This window comes from Numida meleagris, chromosome 13, assembly GCF_002078875.1.
Source record: "Numida meleagris isolate 19003 breed g44 Domestic line chromosome 13, NumMel1.0, whole genome shotgun sequence".
Taxonomy (NCBI): domain Eukaryota; kingdom Metazoa; phylum Chordata; class Aves; order Galliformes; family Numididae; genus Numida; species Numida meleagris.
The window spans coordinates 15,326,954-15,352,427 of NC_034421.1; the positions used below are offsets into that span (position 1 = coordinate 15,326,954).

General features: G+C 45.6%; 2 protein-coding genes across 7 annotated transcripts; one reads left to right on the top strand and one right to left on the bottom strand.

Moving 5' to 3' along the window:
- Nucleotides 63-5,229, bottom strand: ERI2 (ERI1 exoribonuclease family member 2). 5 transcript variants are annotated; one of them, XM_021411832.1, is made up of 9 exons: nucleotides 5,048-5,215; nucleotides 4,819-4,952; nucleotides 4,531-4,658; nucleotides 4,250-4,406; nucleotides 3,853-3,953; nucleotides 2,650-2,731; nucleotides 2,093-2,181; nucleotides 1,723-1,881; nucleotides 1,489-1,645 (listed from the first exon to the last, which is right to left on the bottom strand). In XM_021411832.1, the coding sequence occupies exons 1-9, from the start codon at nucleotides 5,182-5,184 to the stop codon at nucleotides 1,631-1,633; spliced, it is 1,002 nt and encodes a 333-aa protein (XP_021267507.1). In that variant the 5' UTR covers nucleotides 5,185-5,215; the 3' UTR covers nucleotides 1,489-1,630. The 5 variants fall into 5 exon arrangements, with proteins under 5 accessions (XP_021267502.1, XP_021267504.1, XP_021267505.1 ...); XM_021411831.1 differs by having other exon boundaries at nucleotides 1,489-1,648; XM_021411827.1 differs by having other exon boundaries at nucleotides 63-1,881; nucleotides 5,048-5,223.
- On the top strand, nucleotides 5,149-20,125 carry REXO5 (RNA exonuclease 5). 2 transcript variants are annotated; one of them, XM_021411825.1, is made up of 19 exons: nucleotides 5,149-5,293; nucleotides 7,257-7,378; nucleotides 8,248-8,374; nucleotides 9,217-9,304; nucleotides 10,409-10,558; nucleotides 10,698-10,786; nucleotides 11,583-11,698; nucleotides 12,222-12,360; nucleotides 12,911-13,005; nucleotides 13,771-13,873; nucleotides 14,464-14,600; nucleotides 14,931-15,039; nucleotides 15,375-15,485; nucleotides 15,614-15,751; nucleotides 16,248-16,340; nucleotides 16,823-17,042; nucleotides 17,420-17,613; nucleotides 18,250-18,359; nucleotides 19,900-20,125. In XM_021411825.1, the coding sequence occupies exons 1-19, from the start codon at nucleotides 5,183-5,185 to the stop codon at nucleotides 19,967-19,969; spliced, it is 2,322 nt and encodes a 773-aa protein (XP_021267500.1). In that variant the 5' UTR covers nucleotides 5,149-5,182; the 3' UTR covers nucleotides 19,970-20,125. The 2 variants fall into 2 exon arrangements, with proteins under 2 accessions (XP_021267500.1, XP_021267501.1); XM_021411826.1 differs by lacking the exons at nucleotides 5,149-5,293; nucleotides 7,257-7,378 and adding an exon at nucleotides 9,688-9,891 and having other exon boundaries at nucleotides 8,321-8,374.

Here is a 25,474-nt window from a genome sequence, read left to right on the forward strand (position 1 = left end):
CAAGAGTTGTGTAATCAAGAGTGTAATAGATGATGTGTTCAATAAACTTAATGAAACATCACTAGCGTTTTATCTTTATTATTACTTAAATGACAGTGTCACAAGAGTTTAGTAGTACGCATGCCTCAAGAATCACTTCTGAGAAGCATGACAACCCATCAATAGATTTTTAAAAGTTACAAATCTCTGCAAGCATATTTAGAAAAAAATAGTATAAAAGTAAAATCTGTATCATTAATATGTTTAAGGACTCAATTAGCAAAGAATTTAAAATACATGATGATGAAGTAGGAATTTAAGATGTGTAACAACAGCTGCTCACACCTTAACCGTGGCACAATGATTTGTTCTGTCTCACTCCATTCATGTTAACATGGGTACATCTGTATGTTTAAACAATTTCAGTTCTCATCCACACTAGCCAAGTAGAATCATTGTCATCCCCTCCTCAGAACACATATCTGACATCACCGGACTGCCCCAGTTTTGTTAACTACAGTTAACTAACTGAGCTTCAGATTCAGACAACCAAATTAAAAAGTTTCAAGTTCTCATGGATGGTCTGAGGAACAAATGTTTGTTGGAAGAATTTCCTGAAGTGCTGGGGCTCGTTCCAAGAGAGGTCAAAGCATCTATATTCATGGTGACAACACGAGATTTCTCTTTCAGAAATGCATTTTCCCACTTGAAGTATCCACAGTTTCTCTTATTACCTTCATGCCTGCCAACAGGACAACAGAAAAACGCCTTGCCATGATTTGGACCTGCATTTGACACATAGTGCCTTTTAGCTCTTCGACCACAGTTACACAGAGGGGGAGTTCGTTTTTCACTTTGCGCAGCTGTAACAGACTGATTCGGATCGACTGTGGAGCTCAGAACAGCGCAAGATGCTTTGGACAAATTCAAATTTCTCAAAGGTAAGGTGTGATCTGAAGACGCAGTTTTCTCTTGATAGATAGCAAAAGACTGCTTTTTTGCTGGTGGGAGTGCTGCTGGGCTAGTTGGCTTTCTTTTGGGAACCTCAGAAGGAATAGAATAATTTCTCATTAATACTGATTGGGATGAAATAGCATTTACCTTTGCAGATGGGATCTTAAAAGCAGAAAGATTTGAAGTCTGCCTTTGTACTCTTCCTACATTATAGACAGTAGTATCAGGACTTTTGTAAATGATAGATTTAGGAGGTTCTATGGGTATCACAGTTTTCCCCAAATTCTGATCACCTGAACTCATCGCAGCCGATTGTTCTGGAATCGTTTTTTCTTCAGACACAGTTAAGATGTCTGTACTTGAGTCCTCCTCAGATTGAATGCAGTCTGAATTTGGTTCCGACTGAGATTTAGGTATTAGGGCAACATCTTCCCAGTCAGTCAGCAGAGACAAGCAATCAGAACGAGTGCTGGTATCCTCAGCGGAGGTATTAACTGAGGAGATGGTGGTGGAGATGAGTACCAGTCCTGACCCACACACTGGGGAGCTGTACCGTGCTCTGTTCATGAGATGCCCGTTGTTCAATCCTTGCTGAATGCCTGGTGCTAAAGTACTGCGAGATAGTTGTGCACGTCCAAGAAGAAGGGGAAATCTGTCAGCAGACACTGTGGAAGAGCTTTGGGTTTCTTCACATAAATCAATCCTTGAGCTGCTGCTGGATATAACATGCATGTCTGCAGAGCAATCACTGCAAGTGGTCGGTTCTGCAGATTGTACATTAGAATTTACCATAATTCCAGCAGCACCGTTGTGGTTTCTCTCTGCCAGAGAGTTTGCTTTGCAAGGTCTATCTCCAGATGTTTCAAGGCTGCTGCTACTTTCCAGCAGAGTCTTGTCAGCAGAGTTGGTATTCAGCGTTCTGGAAATTAAGTTCTTCCTAGGATAGGACTAGGGAATCCATTAACAAAAAGAGATATTTTGGAAAGTGAACACCCAGAAGTTTTAGGAACCAGTGCACAAAACTGATAAGTGTGTCAGCCTAAGGATGTTCTGTACAATTCATACTCAAGATTCTGGTTTTGTTATCCAAATAGCTCACTCTTCGCCTGTATTTCAGGCTACAAGAGGAGGAGAGGAAAGATAAGAAATAGTGACTAACCTTATCCAAAGATTTAGTAATCTTCAGCACACACCCATCACAAATCAGCCTCCAAGCAAGACGAGCAGTATTCCGAGAGTCATCCAACCCTTCAAGAGTACAGTTATATTAACATCTTCCTTTTAAATTACTACTGGAGACAGTACTTATTAGTTGGAAAGTAACATTTACATACACTTAAGAAGAACTCATGCATTGAATATATAGCCACAACTCTTAAAATCCTTCCTGTTTTGCATTAACCATGTAAAAAAAAAAAATTATGTTTGTATTCTTTCATACTCATAAGCTGCCCAGAGCAATCACGTAAGATCAAGCTTCCTTATCCTTCCCTCGCTCTCTTTTTCTTTTTGTGCCCCAGCAACTCAGAACTTGATCTTGTGGAACACACACACACAAAAGCTCTGGGAGAGATTTCTAAAACTAAGCGTGAGATTAGAAATGACAGACTCTGACCTTTGAAGCATTTCTGCTTGGATGTTTTTATTGACCAGAACATTGTATACCTGGAAATAACATTCATATATAGAGAGAGAGGTTCATCATATCACACTTACCAGAATGTTCCCGTCCTACAAAAGACAGCCCCAAATCCTGCAAAGCACCACTCAGCCCTTTAGGTTTTCTATTATAGAAGGCCTAAGGAGAAACATGCAGCTGGTTAAGATGCAGCAGTTCAAAACCTCTTCACAGTGAGGTGAAAAACACTTCCAAAATATCACCTAACGAATAATAAACCTCCCACTGCCATTGTGAAAGTCAGATATCTTTGTGTTACTGTTGGGATAAATGAGCATAAAACAGTCTGTGCATTACTTAACAGCACATTAGAATGGAAAGAATCATGATTCCCCCCTCTTCCAGTCTTAAATTCGTCCACTCTACCTTCACACAGCAATCACCCATTTGCACTTTATGCCTTACCTCGATGAAAGCCTGAACAGAAAGAACAGCCTTGAAGAATACAATTATAATCTATCTTGAGATGCTTAAACTGTAGTATAATTTTTTTAAACATGTATGGCTTTGCAATATGCATGTGCCAAGTATATTAAATAAGGAAAGGTATGACTCCCTGAATCTCCCTTGATCACGTTGTTTGACTTTAGAGATCTAAATCTGCTGCCTGAGCTCCAGCACTGGGGACAGGTAAGCTCCTGGATCGCCCCTTTGAATGTTTCCTCGGCTGCATGGGACAAAATGTGCTGTCAGTCCCCAAGGTAGAACTCCTGCTTATGTGTAGACTATGAAAAACCAACCAAGCAAAAACCCACCACCATAAAAACAAGTCTTTCATTTTCTCAGTATACATTCATTTTCACTGTTACTAGTACTGTTCTGGTTAGTACTAGTACTAGTACTTTCTGGTCAGAATACAGTTCCCACGCTGGGTCCTGATGTAACCGCTGAGCAGACAATGACCACTATTTTCTCAGTAGCAATGTAAGGCAGTAACAGTAATGTAGGAAAAATGGGGAAGTCAAGGCAGCAAGCAGAGCAAAAGATGTCAGGAAAGGAAGAATGGCTCAAAAAATTTCCAACGATGATCAATAATTTATCTAACAACAGGTTGCTTTCCTAGCATTATGTTTTCTATTAAAATTCACAGTCCTTGGGCATGCAGTTTGTTATTTGTGCAATAACACAGAATGAAAACAGCTGGGTAACTGGAACACAGTGCTGCCTCATAGGCGTGGATGCAGTTGGCTTTTGAGGCGATAACACGGATTCATATGTTTCAGTCTACTGATTTTTCTCACCCTGTACGTTGCTTTGAGATCAATCCAGGAATTGAAAATGTCAGGTTTCCGTAACTGCTTCCTCTTACATTCATAGTGCAAGCACACGCCCAGGTCCCAGTCTGCACAGGGAAAACAAGAATTAATGATTCTTTAATCCTGATGTCTGCCAATTGGGCGTTATTCTCACTTGAAAGAGCCAGAGCTTACCAAACAAGCAAACAAACCAAGAGCTGAGCAAGAAGGTGCGCAGCCACCTACAAAGCAGAGGCAGCCCTGCGATGGGCCGGGTGAGCACTGCCGCCTTACAGCTGTCACTGCAGGACAGCCCCGCACCGGAGATGGATAACGGCCCCACCAAGAGCTCCTTTTTAATGCGTGCTGCTTCGTGCAATAAGCAAAAGGGAACGTTCCCTACCTGTCCAGGTAACGAAAGTACACAGCTTTGCTTCTGGAATGGCATTACTCGGGATATCTGAGCTGAACAGAAATTGTTTCTCCTTTTGTATCCTCTCAAGCCACTTCAAAAACTGTGACAAGCAGATGTTCAGTGGGACTCCTTCGTCAACTTGGTTCTTTGGGCAACAGATAGAGGAATACCCGTGTTAGTACAGACCGCGATCCACGGCAGGTTTAGCTGTCTTTGTCCCTTTAAAGGAGGTCCGAACCGCAGCGCTAACGCAAGCCACGGCGCGATACCTGCGTGACGCCGGTCAGCGTCGTGCAGAACTCGGAGAGCACGGGGTGCTCCTGCGGCTGCACGAAGGTGTGGAACTCGGCCTCGATCCGCCCCGTGGCAGCGTTCAGCAGCACGGCCGGGAACTCAACTGGGTCGGAGCAGAACGAGAGCGGCGGGCGGGCTGCAGCCGCGCGGGGACGGCACCGCGCCAAGCACGGCCCGCGGGCACGCGCACCCCTCCCCGCCACAGCCGTGCCCTCCCGCACACACACACCCCCCACCCCGGGCCGCGCCACCGCAGCACTCACTGATCTCGGGGCGGCGCTGCCGCGCGTCCCGCCAGCAGGTGGACTCGAAGTCGAGGACGAGCAGGAAGCCGAAGCCGAAGCGCTGCTCCGCCGCCCCGCCGCTCCGCCCGCCGCTCCGCGCCATCCCCAGCAACCTGCGTGCCGGCGGCACGGGGCAGCCTCAGCACCGAGCCCAGAGACCGCCTCACCCTGAAGGAATGTGGCCCGACCCCGCGCCCCGACCCCGCACCTGGCCAGTCGCTTCGTAGCCATCTCCGCCGCTTTCAAACCGCCCGCGGCCGCTTCCCGCCCCCCCCCGCCCGGAGGTTGCGCGCTCCCCGCGCTCTCTGCGCAGGCGCTGTCAGCTCGGCTCCGCGGCGCGGCCATGGCGGGCCCGTCCGTCCGCCTGAACGGCTGCAAGCGGCCCGCGGGCGGGGACGCGGAGGGGCCGCGAGCGGGCGGCAAGAGGAGCAGGACCGGTCGCCGGGAGGCGAAGGTGAGCGGGGCGGGTCGCCGTCCTGCCGGTTCCCGCACCTCGTGCGGCCGCGGGGGAACGCTGCGGCTCCGGGAACGCCGGCGCCTCTGCCCGGCTGTGCGGAGCGGCGGCTGCGGGGAACGGGCCGAGGGACCGCGGGGCCGCCGCCGTCTGACTCTGTCCCGGCGACGCCGTGTGGGAGCGCAGCGGGTACACGCGGGGGGACGGGCTGCGACAGAAGTGGGGAGCGCGGCCCGTACCGTGCGGGACGCGGCGCGGCTCCAGGCGGGGCGCGGCTCTGTCTTTCCGCGGTGTGCTGCCATGGGACGGTACCGCGTGTCGGGTCGGAAGGGCACCCTCAGCCCCACCCCGGCATGTTCTGGCTGCCCCCCAGCTCCGGCTGCCCAGGGCCCGGCCGTGGCTCTGAGCACCTCCAGGGATGGGCACCCACGGCTCCGGGCGGCAGTGCCAGCGCCTCACTGCCCTCTGAGTGAAGGATTTCCCCCGACATCTCACCTAAAATCTCCTCTTTTAGCTTCAAGCCTTTTCCCCTTGTCCTATCACTATCTGCTGGAGTAAAAAGTCAGTTTCCCTCCTGTTTATAATCTCTCTTTGAGTACTGGAAGGCTGCAATGAGGTCTCCCCGGAGCCTTCTCTTCTCCAGGCCGCACACCCCCAGCTCCTCAGCCTGTCTCCATAGCAGAGGTGCTCCAACCTCTGAGCATCCTCGTGCTCTACTCTGGCCCCGCTCCAACAGCTCCCATCCTTCCCGTGCTGAGGCCCCAGGCCTGGACGCAGCACTGCAGGTGGGGGCTCCTGAGGGCGGAGCAGAGGGGGACAATTACAGGCTGCTCTCCATGAGTTCTCCCAGTCTGTACACATATCTGGGATTGCCCTGACCCAAGTACAACACCCAACATTGGGCCTTGTTGAACCTCATTAGGTTCACATGGGCCCATTTCTCAAGCCTGCGCAGGTCCCTCTGGATGCTGTCCCTCCCTTCTGTTGTTTCAGCTGCACCACTCAGCTTGGTGCCATCAGCAAAATGCTAAGGGTGCACTAGATCCCATCACCTGTGTCATTGATAAAGATGTTGAAGAGCACTGGTCCCAGGACGGACCCCTGGGGGACACCGCTTGTCAGCCTCCACCTGCACATAGAGCCATTGATCACAGCCCTCATTGGTTGGCTGCAACCACCCAACAAATTCCTTACCCACCAAATAGTCCACCCTTCAAATCCATCTCTCTCCAACTTAGAGACAAGGATGTTGTGCAGGACCATGCTGAAGGCCTTATACAAGTCCAGGCAGACATCAGTTGCTCTTCCTTTGTCCACCAGTGCTGTCATTGCATCACAGAAGGCCACCAGATGGGTCAGGTGTGATCTGCCCTTGGTGATGTCTTTTTGTTATGTAATAAAAGGCTATCTTTTGAGATTTTTACAGGTCAGATGAGTTCCACAGGCCCAATAGTCACTGGTGGTCTCCAAAATAGTTTATGTGCTTGCTGATCGGCTTGGGAGAGCTGGTGAATTTGGGATCATGGCTTAAAGAACTGTTGTGCTGAACTGTGTCGTTCTGCCTTGTCTCTGGCACTCTCTGTCTGCAGTTCCTTTGGATGCTGTGAAACACTTTCTGCAGCAGGGTCAGTAAATCCGTGTGCCCCAACAGACCATGCAGTTACGCGAAGCAGATGGGTTCTGGCAGAGCCCCGCGTGAGATGGGTGCATACAGTGCATAGAAATGCAGATGTCTGCATGCGGTGGTCTTTGCAGTACATCTCTGAAGTACCTGGGTTACTGAGACGCTGATGGTAACTCTGATGTTGAAATGTGGGCTCAAAAGGAACTTTAATGTATGGAAGGGTTATTTTACATGCTGCTGCTTGTGCCCAAGCAGTACATTGTTTACTGTATAATTCACCTCCTGTTCCACAGACTGGTCACACGAAACCTTTACTTACTGGCGTTTTCCTTCTTACAGGAGAAGTCATCTCGCTTGTCAGCAGCTTTGCTTGGTGAGGACTGTGAGATCAGCCAGGAGCAGCTGTACGAGCTGTTACAGTACGCGGCCCTGGGGAAACGCCACAATGCAGCCCAGCCCAGGTACAGCACATCTGTGTTTGGGAGGCAGCCCTGTCCTGTGCCCCCAGTGCTGTGAGAGCCCCACGAAGACACACAGGCAGAGCGTGTTCTGGAACCCTTGCAACACCATACTGACAGCCTGCGTTATGTAGATACGATTCTCGTTAGACTTGGTTGCAGACAAGAATTCCTCTTCTGACAGAAATTCTCATATTTCATACTTCTGTTTCATGCAGTCACAGAAACAAAACAATTTGTTGAACAGCAGCCTCGCACACTGAGAAAAGAAATTTGGTGTTAAAATGTTAGCAGTATACTTTACGTGCCAGATGGATTTGAAGTGCTTTCTCTGGAGTGTTTTGTGAAAGCTGTTCTGGTCACTTTGCCCTTTTTCATCTTCTCAGTAACTCTCCTGTTTCGTACTGAAAGGCTGAGGGGGGTGTATAGCCTTGGACAGCTCAAGTATGGTGACATGTAATACGTCTTGCAATAAAGCTAAATGCAAAGATCACTTCAGGTTTTTAATATTGAATAGAAAATGATTTTGTGAAATTTTCATTTTGATAGTTTGATTAACTAGATTGCATCATTACAGCGGGAGTTACTGAAGTATGTTCATATTCTGGTGCACATAAATGAGGTATGGTAAGACTTGAAATGGTATTGCAGTGGAGTTCTGTTACAACTCATTCTTTCTCTGTCTCTTGTGTTGTGTTGCATCCGGAAACGTGTGGCTGGCTGAGATAAGTGGTAAAAGCATCTTCTCATTGAAGTCACTTGGCACTTTGCCATTGACAGACTTAAAAGCTGGGCCAGCTCCAAGATTGTTTCTAAGAGTGCGTGATGATTGTGTTGCTTTGAGATTTATTTATTTATTCATTTTATTGCAGCTGGTGCCATATTTATCACCAAAGCCGTCTGGCTGGGGTTGTGGTTATTGTTCTGCACGAAATGAGCCAGCTCCATTTCTACAAATTCTATTTACAGTTCAAACACCTCCGAAAAGTGTTCCGCCATGTAAGTTCCCAAACTGTTGTTGTCTACTAAAATTCTTCCAGTGCTGAAGTGATGTCCCATTGACTGCTTGCTGCAGTGAGGTTGTGGCCTGTCCAGCAGGAAGTGGCCGCCTTTGATTCCTCACCAAACAAATGAGAGCATCTCTGTAGGCTCTGACAGCTCAGAGCAGAGGCCAGGGCTTTGATGTGAGAAACAGATTTTCAAGGCTTAGATCTCTGCAGCCTCGCCAGGTGAAATATGTATACAGTTGTATTTCAGTCCTTTATTCTTCCCACTCCTTCAGGGTGCCTGGGAGATTAAAAATATCTCGACTAATTTGAAATTTACTCTTGTGTGTGAGGAGAATCTCAATAGAGTTGTGCTGTTCCCACTGATCAAAAAATTTCACTGCGTGTGCTCAATGTTGAGTTTCTTCCATTTATTTAAAGATTATTAAAAGAGTTATTTTAATTTTCTGAGCTGCAAGCAAAGTCTTGGAAGGAAGAAAGAAGTGCTTTGATTCACACTTCTAGCATAGTTTCCCAAACTGCAGCAAATGCAAAATCACAGCGTAACTGGAAAGTCTGGAACTGCTTAGGTCCTTATCAATGTAGGACTGGGGTTTGCATGCTTAATCACATTAGTGAAGGCAAAGCTGTCTCCTCATAACAAACAATTCTATATTATGTATCATTAGAACAGGTTTATTTTTTTCTTTATTTTCCTCAGAAAATGCCAAACATACTTCCACTACCTTTCTATCCATCCTTCTCTAAATTGGAGTGGAGTGGGGATAAAAAGCCATCTTACATGCTTGACATTTCTGCTGTGTTTCCAAGTTTCTAACGCATCTCTTTTTTCAGAGATTCACGTTACTACCCTCCTCAGCTAACTTCCTAGCCAGCCTGTGTGGCGAAGGAGCAAGCCTGAAACCTCAAGGCACTGTGCAAGGTACCTTGCTTGGCTTTGCAGTATCTCTTTTAGTTACAGTGATTCACTTTCAGGAGTAATTTAATAGCTTTGCACCCAGTGCAGTCCTAGCATGTTACTATAGTAAACTTGTTTACAAAAGAAAAAGTGTAATGGCTTTAGTCATGAGGCTAGTTACACTAACTACTTCAGGAACTCCCTTGGGTTTATTGTCACAAGTAAATACAAAAAGCAGAGAGAATTTTTTTAGGCAAGTTCAATACAAAATTCTGATGCTTCATTACCCCTTTTGTGATTATTTTATTGTAAGATGTATCTATAGTTTTTTAGTTATACTGAGCTGCAAATGAAGGTAAAGAACAGGTTTGTTGACAACTGATATCCTATTTTTACACTCTTTGTAGAGGTAATTGCAATCCAACAGCCTTGTACAAAATCTGCAAGACTACCATGAGAACTTCACTGAAATTGTTAGAGGTGTAACACAAAGAATCTCGAATTCGAGTCCTAAATGGGAGAATGAGCAGCTGTTACTTTCATTGTAATGGCAGAGTCCTCTAGCACCTTGACTGTAAGCCTGCTGCACTGTCACAGAGCTGAGATGTCAGGTACAGTTTTCTTTAAGTGCAATCTGCAGAGGATCACCTACAAAACAGTTAAACTGTATACAGCTGTGGATTGTGATGTCAGTTCAATGCTTGCTTCTTTGTGAGCCACATGTACAGCACATTTTCTGTAAATAATACTTTGGGGAAAGAAATTTTTAGAGAAAGTAGAAAGAAAAGAGAGCTGCTTCTATGGCTTACATGAGATAACAAATGACTGTGCTGTCGTGCTTTGGAAGAAGGTGTGCTCTCTGTTTTACTGAGAGGAACGTGAGATAGTTTTGTGATGCGACTGGCTCACAGGCTGCTAGCAGTGTCAGTAGCTGTGCTGGGAGTGGATTCAAGTGTCCTGATAAACTTGTTTATCAGTGTATATTAATTATCTTGATATGTGTGGAGTTTACTGTTCCATGCATTTTCTTTTGAAATGGTGTAGCCTTTGAATATGCCTATTGTGCAGAAAACTGACTGCAAGTAAGGAGTGCTATCTGGTCCTGACAGACAATTCTGTACACTACAGCCTTGATTTCCACTGGTGTTGAATGTACTCCTAAAAGCTCAGGCTTGCAATGTGATCCCATCATCCGGAGATATGGAAAAGAAAAACGAGGTCTCACAAGCTATACTCTAACTTCAGAAGAGCTGAAAAAGAATGATTATCCCATGAGAGGTTGGTTTTCTGAGGTTTTGATTGATATGGTTTTTTTTTTAATTTTGAAAAATAATGAGATGTTTGGTCATGTAAGTTGTATGATAACTATTAGAAGAAAGAGGTCTGTGTCTTATTCACGTACATCTTTTCATTTTAGACTCTCCTGGATGTAAGGGTTATATGTACACAGAGTGTGACCTTCAGAGGACAGACAGCAGCCCCCTCTTCGGTCTGGACTGTGAAATGGTAACAATAAATGCGTGACCCTACAAAGCACAGTCAAGCAGCTAAGCTCGTATTGGCTGTTCCAAAACAAACCAAGCACCCTGTGTGTTTATTAAACCACTTCTGACGTATCTGCTTCCAGTCCATTCTTTGATGGTACCAGTGCTAATGCAGCCATGGGAAGGACTCAGTAGCTCTGGAGACAGCAGCAAACTTATCTTTGTCCTGAGCAGTGCAGGAGAGAGCTCAGTTCTGTGCCGACTCTCACAACAGCATCTGGAACTGCTAGGTTTATTGTCAATGCTGTAGTCACTCCTGAGGTTTTTGTTTACAGTTCCTTCCCTTGGCCCTCCCCAAGGTTTGGGAGTGCAAAGGTTTCCCTTTGCCACATCTTTTCTGTAGCCGTCAGAGTTTGGTGGCAGCACGCTGTGGTGAAGACTTTTTGCTTAGTGCAGTTCTGACCTTGTGTCTGAATTGAGTGACTAATGATGCGGTCTGGAGTCTGCTTTTAAATTGCATTATTTCCTTAGCTGAAGACACTCTTGGTGGCAGCTCTGCACTGCAGAGTACAAACCGATTCTGTGAATTCAGCGCTTCCCTGTAGGGATTTTCTTTGCATTATGCTTGGCTGTGTGTTTGATGCACTTAGGGCAGGCATTTACCACTTGAAATGAAGCATGGTACAGTATAAAAGCTGCAAGTGGTGGTTCTCAGAGTAAAGTGACTTGTGGTAGTGACATTGGCTATAGCCAAAGCTAAGGATTCTGAATGGCAGCATTGAGCTGATCCAGTGCCTGCCTCTGCTTTGTCCTAACAGTGCCTGACTGCAAGAGGGAACGAAGTCACTCGTGTCTCTTTGGTGGATGCGCAGGGGCAATGCCTTCTGAATGAACTAGTCAAACCAGAAAGTGTAATAGTGAACTACTGCACCAGGTGACTCCCACTGAAGTTTCTTATCTCGTCATCTTTAAGTCCTGCAGCCCTTTCAGATCAGGCTTTCTACACAGAACCTTTCAGAATACTTTGGTGTGCACGCTCTCACAGTTGTCTCTTGCTGGGCTTGTTACAGCAGAAGCAGATCAAACTCAAACCATGTGTTCTCCAAGTCTTAGCCTGGATTTATCCAGGAGGTGAGCTGCCAGTTCCCTCAGGTTATTGAAAGCACCTCCTCCCGTAACAGCCTCGCAGGATTTTGTTACCTGTGCTGTCTGATGCTGAGAACTGCATCACTTAATAAGTCATGCTAGAGAGAGAACAAACATTTGAAATGGATGTGGCAGCACAGCAGCTTAATATTTCTGCAGCACAACCTCTTGTGCTGGAATATGCTCACAGAGAAAGCAGTAAATAGCATTCTGTCACTGGATTCATATTTTGCATGCCCTGCTTGTAGTGTTCTCCAGTAAATGCTGTTGCTAATGCATTGCTTCTACCTCATCTCCTTTCTTTTTTGAAGATACTCAGGAATCACAAGGAAAATGCTTCTTCCAGTGAAAACAAGATTGCCAGACATACAAACCAGACTAAAAAAGATACTTCCCCATGATGCAGTATTGGTGGGTCATTCACTAAATGCTGATCTTCGGGCTTTGCAAGTGAGTGTTTTTCCCAACCCAGTGATATTCATTTGAGATGTAAAAGGTCCAAACAGTTCTTTTTATTAGTGGACACTTGTTAATTGCTTTTCATTATGCATAGCCTTATGTTTGTAAGGACTTGAAGGAGAGAGACTCCTCTTACACATATAAAACTTGCAAGCTGCTCTTCTGAACCCAAAAGGAAGGAAAGAATCTGATTAGACAGGGATATGTGTGCAACAGAAGCATTACCCTCTGCTGCATCTGGGTGCTTCTGATAGCTCTCTCATGGAGGAACCAAAATCATTCCTATATTTAATTTAAAGAACCTAAAATCCTTGAGTCATATTTAATCTTTCTAATCCAATTTCGATCTTCTCAACAGAGTATTAGAAAAGAGATCTGGGCCTGTTTCATTATTCCCATGTGTTTTGTTGTCATGGACCAATTATTTGTCAGTGAGAAGCTGGCAACTGAAATGAAAAGGCACAGATAACAATGGAGTTATTGCCCAGTTACATATGACTGCTGTTCTTAAATTAAACTGGTGGTGTTTCCTCTCTTCCAGATGATCCATCCCAGTGTTATTGATACTTCATTACTTTTTGCCAGAAATGAAGGCCGAAGATTTAAGCTAAAATTTCTAGCCAAAGCTGTTTTGGGGTAAGATTATGACTGCATTGTCATGGGAAGTTCTAGAACTGTCGTGGGTCATAGGGCCCTGCTTTTCTACCAGCAGTAACAGAATCTTTTTTTCCACTAAAACTCGGAGGAACAAACAAATGAACATGGTAATGAAGAATTTACTGTGTCCTTGAAACATCAAGCAGCACAACAAATTGGCCTGGCTTTGAGCAAAGATGCTTGGCACAACCAGATCTGAGTTCTTGTTTGTATGTGAACCACAAAACCAGCTTTATTGCAGTTGTACAGTGTATGAAATTGTAGAGCAGCAGATGCACTCTGGCTCACACAAATGAGATTTGTTGCAGCTATCAAGAAAGAAATGCTAATTTAGGAAAGTATGATGTACTGACTTAATTATATCCCTTCCTATGCCAGCTGCCATAGCGTGTCTTAGCAGTGCAGTGCTCACCATTCAGCTCCAAACTTCCCAGAGCTGGAGGTTGCCTCCCTGCCTGTGTGCAAAGTATGAGTTCAGTCATTGATCAAAGGAGGAAATGAAGAATGATCATGCTTCACTGCTTCTGTAAAACCCTGTGAATAGTGTTTTGCTCAACATAGCAAAAATGTTTCTTGCAGTAACTTTGGGAAATATTTAGCAAAAATGCTGCTGCATAGAACTGAAATCATTTCTGGAGAGAGGAAAGCTATTTTGCTGAAAAGGACCCACTTGAGAAAAAACAAGATGTTGGTTAGTATGGAAAAGTAGATAACATGCCTGTGCACCTAATTTTGATGCCCTAGGAAGGAGATCCAGTGCGAACAGAGACTTGGTCACGATCCTGCAGAAGATGCTAGAGCTGCATTGGAATTGGCTCAATTCTTTATTGAGAAAGGACCAGCAAAGGTAGCTATGTCTCATGTCCTTAATAGCAGAATGTGCAAATTGTCATGCTTATGATGAAAAAAAACATTCTTGCCTGATCTTTTACTGAGGAAATGGAGCCGTGCTATGAGCCTTGGTTGTGGTAGCTTACTTTCAGCCTGTATCTCGCTATCTCAGTAACTTGGAACATCACTGGTGTCTCAGTACTCAGACACTGCCGTGAATCAGCATCGCTGCTGATCTCCCACAGGGGCATTGGGAAGAAAAAGATTCTGACACTCGCAGGCAATGGGACTGCCTGTCTTTTTCTCGCAGTGAAACAAGTGAGGGACCGTCTATGTTTTGGCAGAGATTCAAACTAGGTTTATGAGTCTTGAGTCTCTTTCTTTTGTTGCTGGTTTCTGAGAAAATTTTTGGATGTGCTTGCTGGATGGTGCTCGAGTACTGCTTGCTTGGGAATGACAACAAAAAATAATAAAGCAAAAAACAAATGCCTGTGTTTCTCCACTGCTGTTGAATGTGCCCAGGTGACTCATGGAGCAAGCAAATGGTTGGAGATTAGTTAACAATTAGCAGAGATGAAAGCCAACTGCTCATCTTCTTTCCACAAGGTAGCAGAACTAAACTTGGAAATGCTGCTGGCAGCTGAAAGGCGGACTGAAGTCTCACTGAGCAAATCTGTGATGCAGCCACAGCAGTGTGGGGTCCAGAAGCAGCTGAATGATCCTCCACACTTATCTAAACCATGGTAACAAGATTCTCAGAGATGCATGTTTTTCCTTTGATTGAATCCTTGGGGAAATCAAGGACGTGTGTCCTGTTTTTGGAAGGCTTCCAGTGTCTTCAAAGGGAGACACTGAATTCTAGAGTAGCACTGAAACATTTTAAGAAGTTACATCTTAAATTTCACAAAACATTTTCTGGGCTTCTTCTGAGGACAAAAATATTCTTTAAAATATCTTTAATGAACTGTATCATTTTTCAATAATGGGCACTGCATGGAAGTTTTTAACTCGCCACACTGGCAGCTACTGTAATTTGCAACTTTTTTTTTTTTTTTTTTTCCCCTCTCTGTTAGTTTTCTGGCCTGCTTGCAGGAGATGGGCCAGAAGCCCCTCCTTTTGGGCAGACAGGAACCGGACTCTTCTGGCCTTTGTCAGAGTGACCTCAGCACTTCCAACAAACAGGTGAATGGACTCAGAGTGGGTTGGTCTGAGCAAGCATCCAAGCTGTTAAAAGTTCTTCTTGTCCTGGGGCGATAGGTGGGTCGTGCTTTAAAAAGCTGACCGACAGTACTTTCAGCAGTGGTGTTAATACCAGGTTAGCTGAATCCATTTTAGCATTTCAAAAATAAGCTTTGATCCTCTGTCATCCTCTCATGACTCACTAAAGAATAATTTTTGCCCGAGATCTTCCTTAGACAATGATGAGAATTAGAGCTGGGAATTAAGTTCAGGAGCTCTGTGTCTGGTTTGTTGCAGTACAATTGCCTCATTGAATCTTATACTCTTTTTCCTTCCAGATTCTTCAGAGAGCCTTGGAAGATGTTCCCCTCTCCACATTCAGTATAATTCAGTTCAGTTTGGATCCAGAGTTTGTTGCATCTCACCTTCTTGCTGGATTTTTTGAAAAGGTAGTCATTATTTTGAGCAAGAATAGTCTTCATTGCTGAGCTTGGGAAGAGACATGATGTATTTGGTGGCACCTGGTAGTTAGTTTCCTTACTTTGTGAAGTTCCTTCTCTAATCCATGTTCTTACAGGTGAGAAACAAGCTGACTGACATGCTGACAATTTACGCAGGTCCTTTTGAAGAAGACTTTTGCCTGAAGTCTGTGAAAAAAGAATTTGGAAGGTGTGGGCCAATCCAGTCCCTGACGGTGGTGACTGAAACATACCAGGTGAGGAACACGGACAGCTTTTAGTGTGCTGACAGGCAGTGAAGGCAAGGGTCATCTCTTGGAAAGATACAGATTAGAACCACTTAAATACCAGTTATTCGGGTGGGTTTTTGGGGGGTGAGATATGAGGGTGGCAGTTGTCAGCACACACGAAAGCTGCTTCACACAGCGACAAGAATGAACACAGCTGATAGTGTGTAACATTGCTGTCCAAGCTACAGGGCTTTAACTGAGTGTTGATGCTGAGATGATTTTTGTCCCTCTCAGGAGAGCTGATATGCCAAGGCCTGTAATGGCAGAAGGTTGTTTTTAATAGTTGGGCTAATTTAAGGTTGTTTTTAATAGTTGAGGTATATAGAGTGTTACCTGTATCACTCACTCAAACCCTTTTATATGTCATTTAAAACAAAAAAGAACTCCAAGACCTGAGTTGTAAAAGGGGAGGGCTAATATCTGCTATTCATAAACCTGAAGTATCCTATCCTTTTGTTTCAAGCCATATGTCTGTATCCAATACGACATGCTGGAGGCTGCCCAGCTTGCTGTGGAAAGCCTAAATGGAGCTGAGGTAGCAGGATCCTGCATTAAGGTGAGCAAAGTAAATAGCAAAAGCCTAAATTACATTTAGTGCAGGAATATGGGCCAATACGATTCTTTTAATGTCTACATAGTGCGTAGAGTGTGGGTGGATCTCGGCTAGCTGAGCTGCCACCATCTCCCAAGACAACTTCTGCTATGGTCTCTATTCCTTTCTGTTGAACAGCAGAACGGGGGTTAGGAAGCACCCTGACTTGGCAACTGCAGCTTTAAAATGAAGAGCTGAGTTGCTGGGTGTTGAAATGCCATATAAGCAGTATGGGGTTCTTAATCATCTAGTATTCTTGCACTGCAAACATGATCTTTTCCTTTTTCATGACTAATTAAGCTAGCCTTCATTAGTTATGTTATTCAAGGAAAGGAAAATAGCTAACAACGTTTTGATGGTGAGACAAAATCATTTGAAACAGCAGCTCAGAAGACAGAGCTGCCTTGGCTGATGCTTTGGGATTGTTCCTGTTGGACCCACCTCAGGTTCAGAGACCCGTCACTGCTGCGACACTGGACTGTGACGTACTGATAAAGGAACTGGAACTGGATATAGAAAACGAAGGTGTGATTTATGTGGCAGGAATAAAGAAGTCATTAACAGAGACAGATTTGCAAGAAGAATTCAGCCCGTTGAAAGACCTGGAAACTCTGTTTCTGCCAAAGGATCTCCAGAGCGGAAAGCACAGGACCTGCTGTTTCCTCAGTAAGTAGCTTTGCAGTGCAGCCTGCTGATTTCCTTCATGCAAGCTTGTTCAGCAGCCCTTGGAAATATGACAGAAACTCAGATGCGCTCCGAGTGCCAGTATTTAAAATAGTCCAGTGAAAGCATGGCTGGCTACTCTGCAGCTCCACACCGACTTGTGATCACTTCTAAGAGGTCAGAAGAACAGCTGGATGGGTGTTGTATTTATCTGATATTTTGATAGTCTGACACTTGCCTGAAGCAAGATAGAATCTACTCACTGCAGCAATTTCAGTTTCTCATCTTCGTCCTGCTCCACCTTTACCCTTGCCCTGCAGGTGCCAAAGAACAGTGTACAAGAACTGGCAAATCACAATCCCTTTCTGTTTGTTTTTCAGAATTCCAGAAATCACAAAGTGCGGCGGATGCCCTGGAAGCTATAAATGGCTGGGCCACGAAGGGCAGCACACTCAGAAGTAGGCACGCTCTTGCTTCAGGTCACCTCTGGAGATGGATTTGGCAAATGAATCACAGCAGCGAAAAGCAAGGAGGAAACAGTTTAAGTGAGAAAATGGCACCGCTGTCTGACTCTGTGAGTTTAAGGCTATGCTGGCTTGTTACTGTTCATTAGTGAGAAGGTGAATGACATTGAACCACGTACTGCCCTGGGAGCCAGGAGCGGTCACTAGGAGCAGCCATCGGTGCAGAGCTGTGTGTAGCAGGAGGATCTCCTTGTTCTGGTGCAGAGAAGCTGCCCCGGGTCTGTTTGCATAAGGCACTTTGTAGATGTAATACCACATGAGGTATCGTGGCATTTGCAGGGTACCGCAGGACCTCAAATCCAGCACAGTGGCATGGGGCAATGAGTGATGTTACACAGCAGCTGGAGCCGACCACCTGAGAGAGTCCGAGCAGTGTAGGTGTAGGAAATTGTACAGAAGTCAGAGAGAGAAGTGAATCATTGTGCAGCGTTACAGGCAGGAACAGGTCCGCTTGTAGCTGCTACTCTTACTGGAGGAAGCTGCATTGCCATCTGAGTAGAGCATGCAGCTCTCCCTGCAGCTGAGCTAGTGCACTTCCAAATGCCAGCAGTAACAATCACTGCTGTCCTCACCTGCTCAGTCCCTGATGCTGCCCCAGCTCAGCCTCCTCATAAACATTTCTAAATGTGATTATTACATACTTGCAGAAGAATGGGGTATCTTAATACTTGTATTCTGTTATGCAGGAGCAGGATGTAAAGAAAAAGGTGAAGAAGTTAGACCAGCATATAAAAAAGCTTTATAGAAGTCTGCAGAATAACACCTTGTGCGTTGTTCTCTTTCCTGGAATGAACAGGTAACTTAATGCCTCCTGTTTTTATCTTCATCTATTAAAAAGGAAACAAAAGCCCAACAAAAGGCCTGAAGAAGCTGTTGTATTTATTTAATCTGACTTTCATATTAGGCCAATAAAACCTGAACAGTAAGTTCTTCCCGTAAGTCATGCTCCAGATGAGCAAGGCTGAAATCCAGAGCGTCGATTAATTGCACAGGTTTTTCGGTTAGATGAAACCCCTGTTGGACATTTTGTCCCTATTTTGAAGCTAATACAGTTTTGCAGTTGTCTTGACAGCTAGGCAAGCTTTATGTGTGTCTAACTGAATCAGGCAGAGGTTCCACAGCAGCCAGGTTTTTGGTTGTTGGTTTTTTGTGTGTTTGATTGTTTTCAAACCACCTAACCACTACAGCCCAGGCACTATCTAGCCGTTGTTTAGTGGTACCCTGACTTGTGTGCTCTGTCCTTAGCCTTGATCAAAGAGGTGCTTCCCTCCTTCATGCTTGCATGTCCCTGATAGAAGAATGATTTAGAAGAGAAAATCATGTTTAAAAAAAGAAGAAAACCAACCACTTTTCACTAAGTCCTTAAGCTTTCAGAGGAAAGAACAAGTCATTGAGTTGGGCCTCAGAGCTACTAGCAGGGATGTTTCCACGTGGCTCAGGCTTCATTCATATCACAATGGCCTGAGCTGCCATGGTCATTCACTGCTCAGGTCCTGACCAGAAAGTGTAAACCTTTCCCAGGCAAGGCCTTAGTGGCTGAGTGTATCTCCGCTCAGTCTGACATCTGCCCCTGCTTTTCTGCAGTTCCTTTCAACAAAAGCAGTACTGGACTGTGGAGATGGGAGCTGAACTGATAGGGAGGACAGGGCAGCACCTGTCTCCTGGTGAGGCAGCCTGGCCCGCTGCTCTTACCTGCAGAACTTCCTGAGGAGTGGCAGCGTGATGCTGTGTTATCCTCTGGACCGCTGTGCCCGCAAGGGTGAAGCACCCTGAGCCAGGAGTCTGTTTGTGCCCAGTGCCCACGACAAACCGTTTCAGCATGCACGTGCCAAGGGCTGCTCTTGGCATGATCTGCTGTAATTGGCCAGTTTCTAGTAGCTTCTTAACAAACTAGTTCCAAAATATATAGTTTTTAAGAAAAGATCATTTAGCCGGTTACCTATCACATCAAGAAGTAATAGCATGCAAACCGAGATAGCAGCAATTTCTACCTCATTAGAGCAGTGCTGATTGCACATAGATGTGTACAAATGGATTCTCTCATAAGCTTGGTACCAAATCCCACCTCATGTAACAGTCAAGTCTTAGACTGCGGGGAAGAAGGGAATGCTATCCCAGGCCTGGGAGAGTTTTCTTGCCAAGTGAGGTTCCCAAATTACTGTTTCCCAGGGGACTGATAAGCTTCTTGTTCAAAAAGAAGGGCAAAAATTGTTGGGCGGAAAATAATACATGCAGTTTTCCAGTCTGCTTGCACTGGGGTTTGCAGGCTTCTCCTTGATGCTTGCACGCATCAAGGCTGCCCTGAGCAGAAATAACATCTCTTGTTTATGTTGCAGCATTCACGGATCACAGTCCGGCCTCGGTCTGATGGGAATAAAAGATGACGGAGGGGGCAGTGCTTGTTAAGCTGCCAAGTTTTTAACCAAAGTCTTTTGTTAAGATATTCATAGTTACTTTAAATATTGATGTCTTTGTAAAGAGCCCTTGCTATAGGAACAATAGGCTTTCACTCTGTATCTTTTATAAAGTCTAAAAATAAAAGCTATTCAAAACATCTTGAAAGCACGAAAACTTTTCTGTTAATACTTTTGGCTGTGGTGTTTTTCCCTGGCACTGAACTCGGCAAACACTTGAGAAGAGCTGCAGGCAACGCAGGGGCAGCGTTTTCCATAAAACGCAATCGCTGTGGTGGAATGCCTTGCCTTTGCTGCAGCATTGCCCTGTACCTGCAGCAGCTGCTCAGCGGCTCCACACTCGCCATGGGAATGGTGCGCGTTCCTGGAAACGTGCTGTGCCAGCTCCTGAAACAGTTATGGCCTCATTTCTGGCAGAGCACTCTACTTGCTCCGTGGAAAGTAGGAATTGGTGATTCATACCTCTTGGACAGTCTCTTTTCTCCCACCCCCCTTGGGAAACAAAAAATTGCAACTTGGCTGCAGTGGGAAGGGCAAGGGCTGTTTGGGCCCTCACAAAGAAAGCACGCAGCTGTGCAAACTTCACACAGCGTGTTTTTGGTGAGCAGCTGGAAGTGCAGAGCTGCTGCAGGAGCCAGCCCTGTCCAGCAGTAGCGTGAGATAAGGTACAGCCTGACAGCATCAGCCCCGAGCTCTGCACACCTGGAACCAAAGACTGCTTGACCACCCCCTATGAAGAAATTGAAGCACAGGAACGCCCAGGAAAGCTTTGGGCACTGGGGACAAAAAAAAAGAAAAGGGAAATATTTGTTACCAAGTTTGAAACTGAGACCAAGGGTTTCTTAGTATGAATTGAAATAGGCTGAGATAACTTTAAATAGCTACTGTCCCGGAAATGATGAAATGCAGCCAACAGAACATCACCCCCTCCTTCCCAGCCGAGTTCCCTGCACCCAGCTCCCAGGCTGAGCTGACAGAAAAGGAGCTGCTGCATGGAGAAGCCAAGAGCAATGGCAGGGGAAGGGCATGGCAGCACAGCCCACGGCAGCGCCAGGGAGCGTGCACAATGGTCACTTCAGGCTTTTTCATACCTACACTTTAAAGCCTCCAAACATCCTCAAATGAAACCTCTTTATTAAACAAGATGTATGCAGCCACTAGTTTTTGTTTATTTTAGAAAGGTACTGTATCCACGCCCCATGAGCTTGGTGGCCCTTTTCAAATTGGGATGACCACACCGAGCCCGCTGTAGCTGCTGCTACAAAAATGGACGGGCAGTCCGACCCTTCACCCAGCACTGCTGGAGGGAATGGCAACTGCCCCTCATCCCTGCATGCAACTTCTCTCCTGTTAAGACTATTCACATCCAGCACCTTGTACACATGGGCACTGCAAATCTGAGCAAATAAACCAGGCCAATTTTAATTCCAGTGCACTTAAGAACAGGGTAGGCACTTCCCTGCAAGGGTAGGGTTTAGTAAGCAGCCAGGATTCCTGCTTGGGAAACCATGGATAACAAGAAAAAGTAGCAAGAGTCCTAGTTATAGTCATGAAAAAATAATTATTTTTTCCCCTTTTAATTGAAAATGTAAAAAGGACTTCAGGTTTAAATAAAACATTTTATACAAAGCTTCACAAAAAAGTGGAACACCAAAGTGTCATTATATAAACACGACAAATGACTCATTTGTTCAGTAACGCACAGAACAACGTGCAATTTCCCTCTCCTGGGGACGGGGTTTCTCTGGCCATCCCCTCCCTCAGACCTTACTGCAATAAGGAGACCCAGAAGCTCTGAACATTTACAAAGCTACAGTACTCAGGATACAGAGCGACTACAGGCAATGCTTTTTTGGTGGTCGCAGGGTTTGGGTTTTTTTTTTTTTTTTCCTGTTTCTCTTAAAGGGTGTGTCGACACTTCAATATACAGAAGTACAGTAATCTCAAGGGTGAATGAATGGCAACTTCGATTAGAAAAAGCACCAAAATATTTAATATACATCTGGCACAAACTCCACAAGTCAGTAATGGACAAACCAATGCTTTGCTTATAGGTAAAGAAAAACCTCAGACTTAATGCTTTTCTTCCAGAAGGGACACAACCGAACATTGCACTCAGGATTGCTCTCAAGTAACAACAACCTCCTCGTTACAGCCTATGTGCATTGTGCCTCAGATTGCACATTCTATAGGATGCTGCTTCCATTCTGTTCCGATAATGGTGAGCAAAACGATACAAGTATTTGTAAAAAAAAACAAATCAAATGAGACTCAGTATAGATGCATCACCTCAAACTTTTCCCACTTTTTTCTCTAGATCATGGCTTCACACTTGGCCACATCCGTCAATAAAGACGTCCTGCACGAAACAGAATTTACTGCAGCCTTTTCAGGCATTACAACTCCACAGCACTCGTGATGGTGCCGGCTGAAGGAGGAAGCGTGGTTCTGCTCCACAACAATACATTCATCATTTCCCGGGGTGAGAAAATTGGATCAGACGTGGTATCTTTTGGTAAGCCCAAAAAGCAAAGATTGCTCCTGACAGAGAATGGTAGATTTGATCCTATGTATGTACCCCCGAGGGCTTACCGAGGAGACTGGTAGCTAGTTGTATTCACATACAGTTCAGTGGAAGCTGCACAAACGTGTGCTGCTTTCGCTATTTCCTTACAATTATTTACTTCTCTGGGAGCAAATACACTACCAAATACATTCCTTCCATACGGGGTGATGCGGCCACGCTGGGGCCGAGCTTCACAACAAGCGTCCATGCTGTGAGCTGCAGCTCTCCAGGCTGGCTCCTGCTCCACGCAGCCGCTGCGTGCTCACTTCGTGCCCCAGGTTGGCTGGGATGGAGCCCAGCAGCGCCGGGTGAGAGCCTGATCCTGCAGGTGGCATCCATCTCTCTTGGAACTCCAGATAATGGACAATTCGCAGCATGAAGCCTTCCCACCACGCCTGCCAGCCCATTTCCTTACTGAGAGACTATTCAAACTTACAGATAAGAAAGAATGCGTATTTTTAAGATAACTAAGTTTAACTTGACTGCAAAGCCACTCCTGAGGCACAGGGACAGCTCTGCCAGCAACATTCAAGTAAGCATGCTGCCCCAGCCGCAGCCAACCTGCAATCCAAGGAGAATCTGCAAGCAAGAGCATTGCAGACAAACGTGTTTTTTCTGCATGTAAAATGTATGTCATCTAGAAAGAGATTTTATCTTCAGGGTGCAATTATGCAAAGATAGAAGCTTTCTAAGAACAGAAAAGTAGGAGAACCTCCTGGCACGTCCAGCACGCTTGAGCGCTGTTGGCTCTGCTTTAAGCATAAGGCATTCATCCTGAGCAAGACACGGACCACAGGGAAGAAGCAGCAGCTGTGCAGCCCTCACTTTTTGTTGTCACAGCACAGGATGGAACAAAACACCAAGAAGAAATACACTCATAGCACTGCATCAGGTGGGTTCCTGACACTTTTCAAGGGCAAATGAAAGGGCCGAATGACCCCTTCTTGGGGAGCAGCTGCTCCGTCTCCCATTTATTGTGGCCTGAACTGGAAAGAGAAGGCGCGATGCTGAAAGGCCCTGAGCCACACAGGAGCAGCTCCGCTCACCCGCTGTACTCCAGAACTCGCTCCCTGGAGGACTGATGCTTTTCTATGCAGCTTGGCTTTGCTCCCTTCCAAAGGGTCTATTGCATGCAGATTCAAAGCAGGATACCAGAAAGTATGGTAAACAGGTTACACTTAACTTGGGCCAATTAAAAAAAGTACATTACTTACCCAGGCATCACAGCCTGGGAGAGAAGGATGGTCACCTTGAACTATTCAAGTCTAAGAACAAGAGGTAGAGATACCTATGTAGTTCACGGTGAAGGAATTACGGCCTTCTGTCTTACAATCTCATGTATTTCACTTCAACTGACGATATAAAACCAAAGATACAATCTTTGATAATCCAGAGAGAAAAATTTAACACTGGTGTCTGTTTGCACATAACAGAAATAAGCACACTTATCTTTCACTACTTGTTTGAAAAAAAACAAAAACCTTCAATATTTGTGTTTTGTTGTATATTGAAACACTGAAGGATTTTCAGTTTCAGGCTAAGCATCTTCCTTTTCAATATGAAAGGAAAAGTTTACGTGCACACATTTCAAGCAGAGTGAGCTCAAAAGAATCGGGTGCCCAACTGATCAGGGATTCCTGACACAAGGGTCCCATCATAGAACACAGGGCTGCAAGACCCAGACATTCACAATGACTGTTCTCTTTCAGTGAATAGAAACAGCGCAACCTCAGCCAGCACGCTATGTCAGACCTGAGGCAGGCGGTAACCACACAGTGTTGAACTCTGCTGGTTGGTTTGGGTTTTTTTTTTTTGGAAACAAGGCGTAGAACTGTAAGGAAGATGCTTGCGCCAAGGGTTGGTGCACAGGAGCGGTGGGTGAGAGATGACCTGTGCTCCATGGGGCCTCGGGGCTCTGATGGCCACAGCAGCAATCGGAGCAAAGCCCATGGCCCACAGCAGCCCCCGCCCCAGCAAGGTCCCATGCCACCTGGCACACTCATCTCTTCTCCCTTGGGTTCTCTCCATACAATTGCACAGTACTAAAAAGCTCTTAATTCTCCATACGGAATAGCACCAGCAGCAAGTAAACGCACAGTTCCACATTCAGTTTCCATTCATTTACTCAGTCAAATTTGATGGCCAACTCTGGGTGGAATCTTTCAAATCCACACTTGAATCCATCAACAGTCTTCGACCCAAAATCATGTTCCCAGGAGGAACTGGCACCACTGAGCCAAGTTTTGTCAAGGCATTGCAGTAACACTGTGCAGTGCCCAGTGCTTCAGTACTGGGGAGTAAAGTTTGCACAAGTTGCACTTCTTTGTGCATAAGTGAAGGCAATAAAATGGTGCAGAGTATGGAAGTCAGATCAGATTCCCAGTAGATTCCTACAACGATCTGTACAGTTATCTATAGTTATCCAAGTTGCAGCAGATTAGCTCCATGCATCAAGATTTCTAATGCATACTCTAAGAAAAATATTAAATAGTTCCAATGGTTTTGAGCACTTGATCAGCATCACTGCTCGTTCCTGTCCCATGGCTGGAGACAAATTATACGGAGAGGGAAAGCATTGCGCCTCTTCCACAACTATTCACAGTTTAACCACTAAGCAAGCACATTGTCAGAGGCTCCAACATTGCTGCAGACTCCACAGAAGCGCATCTGAAGAGCACCCCAGAGGCACAGAAGGCCAGGGCCTGCCAGGGGATCCACGAAGCCCTCGGGTAGCACAAGGCCTGATGCCCTCCACCACTGCTACAGAAGAGCTGCACCCTAACCACAGCTCCTGCTTCAGGAGTTTGAAGCAGACACAGGTCTGGCTTGCATCCTGTAACTGCCCTGTAAGCACCAAGGCCAGACTGAAACCAACAGCTCTCTGCTAGGCCCACCTGTGGCCTGTTGCTGCAAGTATTCTACCCAGCAGGC